Source organism: Lagopus muta, chromosome 5, assembly GCF_023343835.1.
Source record: "Lagopus muta isolate bLagMut1 chromosome 5, bLagMut1 primary, whole genome shotgun sequence".
NCBI lineage: Eukaryota > Metazoa > Chordata > Aves > Galliformes > Phasianidae > Lagopus > Lagopus muta.
The window spans coordinates 51,461,780-51,471,279 of NC_064437.1; the positions used below are offsets into that span (position 1 = coordinate 51,461,780).

General features: G+C 40.6%; 1 protein-coding gene across 1 annotated transcript in view; it reads right to left on the minus strand.

Annotated features, from left to right (window-relative positions):
• Positions 1-9,309, minus strand: part of BTAF1 (B-TFIID TATA-box binding protein associated factor 1) — a 42,734-nt gene extending 33,425 nt beyond the window's left edge. Inside the window, exons 1-2 of the mRNA XM_048945784.1 lie at positions 9,195-9,309; positions 772-895 (exon numbers count right to left, since the gene is read on the minus strand). Coding sequence (XP_048801741.1) covers positions 772-895; positions 9,195-9,208 — 138 coding nt within the window. The 5' untranslated portion in view covers positions 9,209-9,309. The remainder of the gene's footprint in view (positions 1-771; positions 896-9,194) is intronic.
• Positions 9,310-9,500: the final 191 nt, after the last annotated feature.

A 9,500-nucleotide genomic window follows, 5' to 3' on the forward strand; every position in this document is an offset into this window, starting at 1 on the left:
CTTGAAACTTTTTTTCTTTCTAAAATTGTTCCAAGAACAATAGACTGCAAAATTTTACCGAAGAAGACCAAGATGGATCACCAGCTACAACATATGCTCCTCTACAGTGATTTCCCTTCATGCCTCAAAACTGGAAGAATTATTTCTTTCACTGATGGTAGTTTGATATTCATGATTCTCTGACCGTTCTGTTGGTATCATAAATTGTGGTGAGAGCACCTGTTCAATAAAAGCAGAACTGAGGCCGCTCAGCCATCTCCAGCTGCCAGAAACAAGACTATTTTTGGTGTTTTTACTGGACTTGGCCAGACTGCAGTCTCAAACTAATGGGAACCTGTTTCCATTTTCCAGCCTTTTTAAAGACATGCAGCTTCCTATAATATCAATCCTGTACCACACAAGCAACAGTCTTTGAAAGCAGCCGCAAAACATTTAAAGGGCAGTAGAGATTTGGATTTTCTATAGGAGAAAATTGGAACTTTCAGCAAATGCTGAATACCAATACCGTATGCAAAGTGAAACCTGACTTATGCAACCTTCTCAGAGACTACCAAAACAGCATGCTTTTAAAGACCCAGCCTCCTAATTTTCTTTTCCTTTTTGTCATAGAGTTCCACAAAAATACTATACTTTCAGCTGCCTCTATCCACAGAAACCACATCCTAGAAAACTCATTTTAGTTTTTTTAGTTATTTTTGTCCTGCAGTTATTTTGGTCCTGATAGCAGTCTCAAAAAACAAAACAAAGACAGAAAAAAACCAAGATGCTTACTTTAGATAAGAGATTGTTCAGTTCATGAGGGTGCAGTTTCACTACTTCCCCGAGTTGCTGTGCAGCTGCTTTTCTTGTCACTGGTGTTGTACCGGTGTCCAACAAAATAAAGAGACGATCAAGCCTGAATGATTGACAAAAAACGAAAATGTTACAGATTTATAGTTCAGTTGGCCATTTCTATTTATATTCCCCCAGATTTTTCAGTTTATCTAACGCAAATAGAAATGTTTGCCTGCCAACTGACAGACTGACAAATATACCTATTCCTAATAGAAACTGTACTTGCTCCAAAAGCACACGTAATCTGGTAGGAAAAAAATAAACGATGGAGAAACTTTCAGAAACTTTAGTTCTAAAAAACCTGCAAGTTACAAGAAGAAAATGAAATAGGTTCCTTTTCTCTGAGACAGAACGTTTTTAATTTTGAAAGACCAGTATTGTTAAGTTGTAAGCAATCTTCAGCAAATTCTGACAGGCAGAGAAAGCAAAGGGCTCGATCATCTATACTGTGAATTAACATTTATTTTGAAGACTCACATCTATAGTTATCCTCGGCTTTTCTAGGATACCAGGAATTTTTAAATTTTCACCAATGTTCCCTCTAATTACCTGAAACACACAAGATCTAACCTGTTCTTGTATTTACAGATTCAAAATACTCTGATACCTCCTGCCCTCCCATGAAATACAGGGACCAGACTTGTTTTCACAGTAACTTTGTATTAGTGAGAGAGACCCCAAACATCAACTCTTAAAACAATTACTATAGTTCTCTTTACAGAATGCTGAGATCCATGGGACACGATGCAGCATGAGGTCTCTACTGAATATAAGTCTGGATGTGGCACAATCAGAATTGTCCCTTCTATTCTGAAAGGTAATCATAAGAATTCTGTTCAAATATCACACCACCACAAACCTGGAATTTACACAGCAGTGAAGCTCACCCAGGTCCACCTGATTAAATAATGCTACAGGTAACCTGACAACTCCCCTTCCTCAAACACATACCCCAGGTTTTTGCAAATACAGGAAAAGGATTAATGTAATGCGTGCTAGATTTTTCCTACTAATCACCTTACACCAGAATTGCTTTTCACATTATTTCTAATAATAATAATTAAAAAACAACAACCATGTACCTCACTGCCTTTTGTATTTTCTTTTACATACTTGAACTGTATCTATTCCTGAGAATACTTTATAATTTGATGCAACAGAACAGCAATGCAACAGGCTAAAATGTCATAGCAGTATAACAATTCCAAAACCCATGTGTTCTAACAACCAGAGATACTAGACTAGGTATCCATTAAAGAAAAGTTATTTTCTAATCAAATTATTTCAAGTCATTTTAGTATTTTAGGCACACTTCTGCTATCTGTGAACTTTGAAATAATTCTCTTCCTACTACTATAAGAGACAAGCCGATTTCATTTTCTGTAGATAAAACTGAAGTTTCAATTGCTACAATTTAGTAGTTAGTAAATTGTTTTAATGCTACATAAAATCAAAATCTAAACATTTCTAAACCAGTGGATTTGTGCTATTACAGAAAGACAAAAACAAAAGCTTTAGGGATCACTTGTAGCACACTAGTCAGAAATAACACATCCTCAGGAACTTATTTATTTACTGGTATTTTTTTCTTTAATATGCTTGACAGTAATAACCCAATCTGATTTATGACAATCTGTATTATTTACTGCAAAACATGCTACCTTGCAGAGGAATCACAGCTTGATCTAGCTTGCTTGCGCCCTCATGCTTATACTCACCCTTTTCGGTCTTCAGCATTCCATGCTCAAGAACTTTGCCATTTAGTGCCACCCACTCCTTCAACTATCAGAGTTATCTTTTTTCATCTCCACATTCAAGCAGAATGAGCAAACTTAGACCACTTCCTCAGCAAACAACTCTTCATGTCTCAAAAGAGGAAATGACTGATGGCCTACCCTCAGAAAAGCTCAAGCTTAATTCCAGTTTTAGTTATAAAACTAAACAGTCACTTGTAAGCCCCATAACTTTTGTAGCTGTATCACCTTTTTAACTGCAGCAGACTATGTTTGTAATCTGTGATTTTAGACTGTAATAAGTTCACTTTACATATAAAACTAAAACAAAGGTGCTAGGCATATGGAATTTGCAAGCAGACAACTACATCTCACCAAGAGGACAACAATGATACATGAACCTCTGTGAACTCATGCAGTATGAGCTCATTAGAAAGGAGGCACACATCTTTTTTGTCTCAAATGAGAAATCTGAAACTTTTCTTATCATTGCTTAAATGCATCAGCAAGACAGAACTTGGAACAGAAATTCAAAGCTATTATTCAAAGATATTATTGTATTACATTCAAATACCTTCTAGGAAATTCAACTTGAGCTTTTACACTGACACAGAGTCCATCACACATACTTCTGAAACAGAGACTCAGCCCAAGTGCTTAAGAATAGGCATCTGGGACACTTCCAAACGAGTCCTGCACATGGGGTTTGCGGGCAGGATGTAGGGGCACCCTTGTCATTGTGTAGTGGACAAGGATACATTGACACTAGACATCTAGGCACATGAATCCTCCCCACAGAAATACTCCAAGTAATCAAAGCCAGAACTTTTCAATAGAACACACCAGCTCTGATAAAAGTTGAAATCTTAATTCCAGCACAGAGCCACCCAAGAAAGATACTTGAGAATAACTAGTAGGGCTGTAATCAACTGGGAATAGCCATCCCACATTGGATCAGACTCTTCCACTTCATGGCAGCTACCACTCCAACAGTTTACTGAATAATCCCAAAGGTAACAGAACTGTAACAGTGAACAGTCTCATTTGCAATACTGCTCACCAGAACAGCAGGTTGGCTGGGATTAAAGATGAATTTCCCCTTTATCAACACCAACACACAGAATGATCACACACCTGGGCTCAGTTCAATTAACTGAAGGGGGTTTTGTGAATAGAAGTACAGAGAAACTTTGTAACTGACTCCCACATCACTAAACCTAACAACCCTTTTGCCCTTTCAGTCTTTATTGCAGCAAAGGCTACAAATAACAACCACAACAAAGGCCACAACAACTACCTCAGAGGCACTCCTCCAGCACCGTCATTCTGTGACCCACACACAGTGAAGTTTTCTGTGAATTTGAAAGTCTGTCAGCTGTTGAGGTATTAGAAAGCTAATAGCAGGGTAGTTAATGACCAGATATCAACATTATCCCAAAACTTTTTTCCAAAAGATTTGTGCAGCTGACTTGTGGAAGGATCCTGCTCAGCCCAGGGTAAATGCTCTGAAGTACCACGAGTACCCTGTCCGATCAGATGGGGAAACTTGAAATTTGTTGACCTCAAATGAGTTTAGGCTTTGAACAGACAGCAAACTGATCACTGCTGCCGATGAAGCCATTGGTTTGGACTCTACATCCGTTTTGTGCCAATACAATTAACATCCAGGACACAGTCACTGACAAGGCCAAGTGGTACAGAACAGCTCGTATCCATCCTAGCAAGCCTCCAACACATAGAAATTGTGTGACTGTACAAAAACCCTTGTAAGGTGATCCCTGAAATGCTCTACTTGGAGCTCTTGCAAGACTGCTAGCTGGCACCCATCAGAAAGGGAATACTTTTATAAGTTTCCAGTATAAACCACATTTTAGGATCCAGAAACTTCCCAGCCATTATTTCATAGCATGAAAGTAGCCCCAAACCTAGAAAACTTAAACCAAACTAAAAATTTAGACTTGATGGGTTTGACACTCATTGCAAAGTTCAACTTAAGCTGTATGCAGATACTTGAGTTCTTCCTGTTGTTCTAATAATCAGGGCTTTATTTCATCATTTGGTCCCAGCTTGGTCTGCTTCACAGCTCAAAAACCTCATGCCACTGTTAAAGCACGTATAAACTGTTAAACAGTCAAGAAAACAACTTCCAGTATAGGCAGCAAGGAGAAAACCAGTGAATGAATTTCAGAACAAAGGAAAAATGAACTGTAAATAGTTATGAAGGTAGGCATGCAGACACCAAAAATCCTCATTTCCTGTAGAGCAGTGAAAGGGACACCTATATGAAATGAGAGCTCCATCATTACACTGGTCACAGTATTATGCATTGCGTATGGAGGCCAACTAAAAGCAGAAGTTAACGGTTTCTTATGGAACGTATATTTGATATAACATCTAAACCAGCATTAGGTTATACAAGCTTTATTTGTTAGCTGTTACATACATACCTACATCCAAACTCAATACCAAGAAAATAACACAGGAAATCAGAAAGCTGTAAAGATACTCAAAACAACACAAGATGTGCATTACCAAGTGACATAGAGAACAGCTTGATAAAAAATCGTTTTAACTGCTGGAACAGGTTAGAATTCTTATCAGAGTACAATCCTTGGTTTCCACTTTCATGTCAGTCTGTTATGCGTCTGAGAAATTCTACAGGTCTGTCTCATTTGGGCAGTAGTGCATAGCACCTCTGCTCACCCCCACGATGGCACAGATGCTCCCTCCTACAAACAGCAGCAGGAAGCAGATCCACGCTGGGCTGTTAGTCCCCGTTAGCATGAGCAGAGCTCCTCTCCTTTCAGCTAGAAGTCTGGTAATTACATCAGTTTATGCACCTGCTTGTTCTGGTTATTAGAGGGGAGAAGGTATGATGCAAACTGCAGAAATTCTGAAAGGAATATAACTATTCATTTTTCTTTAAGTCACAATGAAAGCACACTTCTTGATCAGCTTAGTTCTTGGTTTTCATGCACAAAATAATAGCTTCCAAGGGATCAGCAAAGTCCTTTCTCTAAGAAGAGTCAGTGACAAGCCCAATAGAACACTTCTAAAAGGCATGCAGGATCCATAGCAGTTCTGGATAATTTTGCTATCTTCTAAGCATTTAAGTCCCCTATTAAACTTCAAATTTTAGATAAGTAATTTGTTATTAGGAAGACACTGCCCAACAGTTCAATAGCTAAGACCAATATATGAGGTCCATGTATTTTCCAGTGGCTTTACCACTACATCCTTCTGACATTTTTTTTTCTTTTGAATTGAAAAGTATCTTTCCAGTCTACATGCTTCCAGTTATACACAAATCCAAGCAAACTAAGACCCTGGAAACTCCAAAAACTAGCATTAACATCATAGGGACCAAACACAGCCCAGCTTGCAACAGCAAGTTGTCATGCTCCCCCTTACTTGCTTAGAAAGTGTCTTGAAATTACTCTGAAAGGACTGTCTTCAAGAAGATATTGAAGGGTGAACTTAAGGGTATACCTTTTAATTTAAAATTGTTTACCTTTAGTGCATCTTACCAGCTTCATGCATTTAAAGATTTTGTTTTTTTCCCCTTCACACTGAGATAGCCCTCAAAAGTAGCCCTGATGTTGAAATGATGATACATGAGCTGCCTTTAAACAAACTAAAGAAACTGAAGAGTTGTATATTGGATATTGAAAGGTACCATCAGCACTTAATCATCTACTGAAGCACAACCACTGAGTAACCCAGGATTGTTGTCATTGTTGCTGTTCTTCCCCCAAAATTGGCAGTATTCGTTTTTCAGGTGAAGTATCTCAAAAGCTTATTCACAAGGCACTGGGTTTATTCACCTACACTTTGCAGGAATTGAGCTGAAGCAAAACTTTTCACTTCCTTTTTTTTTTTTTTTTTTCTCCTTCTCAGTTCCACTGTCAAGATTTTTTTTATTGGTTATGCAAACATTATACTAATTCATTTATACTTTTAGACAGGAAAAGGGAGCGAATATCTACACAAACTGGCTTTTGTGTAGAAAGAACACCACCTGCTCAAACATACTTCTGAGGTTCATTTGTCTTTTCAGCATAACACTACCAAAGAGATGAACATATATGAAGAACTACTCTGCAAATGTTCTGCTTTTAGGTGTATTTTCTAGTATCTCAGAATCAGAGTACATCTTCAGTTCATGTAACAGCAGATTGACAAAACAAGCATGTATATATAGAGAGAACGCAGATGAAAATGTCAGCAACTATTTTGTCAGTGGATCACAAGTAAGTGGTATTTTCTGCTTGTAAGATGACCTTATTAACAGAAGAACTAGACTGAAGATTTGCAGTTTTGCGGTATTTCAAAGCATCCCCCAGATTTACATAGATCACCCAGACTAAGGTTTTAAGGAAGGTTTCCAATTCACTAACCAGCAGAAACTGAACTTGACTGCAAGAAAAACCACTTGATAATTTGTTTTGAGCATGTTAAAACACTCCTCCCTCCTCCCCATTTCTTTTTTTTTTTTTTTTTTTTTTCTTTCAGGTGTCAATACAGAATTTACCCTCCTAGTTTAACCTCCTTGAAGTTTTTACGTTAAAGTTGATGTCTGGTAAACACGCAGTGACGTCTACAGTCTTTAAGGAAAGATGATCTTCTCCTTCGCTCCCCACAGCTGTACACTTAGAATCATTCAACAATGAAAGATGTTGGTCCTTTAAAATACAGAAGGGTAGCTATCTGGAGGAAAAAAAATCCATTCTCTACAGTTAAATGGAGCTAGTAGAGAAACTGGAACCACACCCTCTACAGAAACGTGGTTATGAAGCATACTACAAATAACTGTTTTGAACACTGTCTGAAAGGGAAGAATTTTAGAAATCCAATGTTCTGAAATAAAAGGTGAATATAAGAATTGTTGAATTTACAAAACTAATTGATACTACAGTATCAGGTGCATTTGTCAAAAGCCATGTAATTATTAAGTTTTGCTGTATCTTAAAAAACAGTCTGAGATAGAAGGTATGCAGTATCATACCTGAAACGAGAGAAACTTAGGAGTTCCTCAGGAATCAGCAAGGTGCTACAGCATCCCAACGAGTAATCCTTTGACGCGATTTGTATGTGGAATTGAAGCAGTTCTATACCAACTCACAAGTATCGCAGCACTTTTATTAAAGCTCAACACTTCATGTTCACTCATGTCACATTTTGATCTTAAGACTACACACTGAAGCAATGCATCATATGACACAATTAATGCATCAACGTTTTTAGTACTTCCCAGGGAGGTTTAAGAACAAACCCTATCCAAACCAGAAATTTGTTTTCATATCAGTTACCAACCAAACAGACGTTACCTAAATCTTTGCAAACTTCACTGCTGTATTTCACTGAAGCTGTGTAGTTTTACAGAAATACAGAGGCATTGTTAACTGGGTTTGTTACTAATCTTTGCAACTGACAGAGCCTCGGCATACAAACTTTTTGTTCCATCCCGGCATTCCAGTTAGCCCCCATATCTTACATAGCTCAGCACAGTTAATTAAGTTGACTGCCCCTCATCTAATTGAATTGTAATATTAGTCTATTTTACATAACTGCTTATAGTGTTAGATTACATAGTAGCCTTGTTACAGCAATCTCTTTCTATTCCAGGTTCTTGTGAAAAGCATTACAAAAAGTTCCCCAATACATAAAGGGCTGATAGAGATGCAAGTAGAACAAGATTAAGGCAATACTTTGAAGAAACTACTAAGCCCCAGCTAAGGCACCTGCTATTGAAGCCTCAAAAGACACAGTGCTACTGAAAAGTTTGATTTATAACACATCAGATTTACAAGCACACACACCTTTACTCTGCTATACAGAGCTGTATGCTTCTTCATGTACAGCTTCAGAAATAGAATTTACATTTGTTACAGGACCTCAGAAGTACACAGACACTACCAGCATGTGACTTTGGTCTAATCTATCACAAGGTTAATTTGGATTTATGTTTCCTTTCAACTGTTCAGTTTGGAAGCTTAACACGTCCATTTCACACACAGAGGAAAAAAAAAAAAAAAAAAAAAAAGATGGCAGGAATTTAGGCTCAGCAGTTTTAACAGAACAGCTCTATTAAGACATACCTCTATATCAGCGAGCAACTTTAAGAGCTGGCACACCCCAGCACACATGTGTGTAAGCAGATACTGCCCTACATCTTGAAGCTGGGCCAGAACACACCAGTCACTTTTCCCCATGAAGCCCCTTTCATTTCGGTTACTTTACAGCTGGGACTCGGAAGGCAGAACGCTTTATCCCCAGTTTTCGAGACTCGGCAGCGTCACCCCCGCTTCCCCCCGGTTCTACCCCGCAGCGGCGGGATGAAGGGAACCGGGGCAGAGCCCTGAGCCCGAAGGAAGGAGTGGTGGGGGGGCTGGGGGGGGGGGGGTAGATATGAGAGAGGGAAGGTTGGCCGGGCGCGGGACTCTCTGGGCCGGGCAGCACCCCAACCCCCGCCAGCCCCGAATCCAACGGGGCAGCCCCACGAGGCCTCCGCGGGCTCCGAGGGAAGCGGGGGGCAGCCCTCCTTAACGCCCCCACCCCCAGGCTGGGGCACACGGAGAGCCGCGGCGCCCGGGCCTCCTTCTCCCGCCCTTCCCGGCTCCTACCGACCTGGAGACGGCCATGGCCGCCCGGCGCAGTGCCCGGCGGGAGGCGAGCGGCGGGACGACGGGCAGGGGACCGGCGCCGCGGCGGCAGGGGGGAAGGCGTGGGGCCTAGCTGCGGGCCTCTCGTGCGCCGCGCCCGGCCTCGGCCCCGCCGGGGCTCCGCAGGCAGCGGCTGAGCGCGGCTGTGGTCGATAGCGGTCGGGGGCTCGCTCCGCCTGAAAAGGCGGCGGCGGTCCAGGCGACGGCGGCGCGCGGCCCTCGGAGCGCGGGTTAAAGCCTCAATTCCCCCATCGCCGGGGCGAAGCCCAAT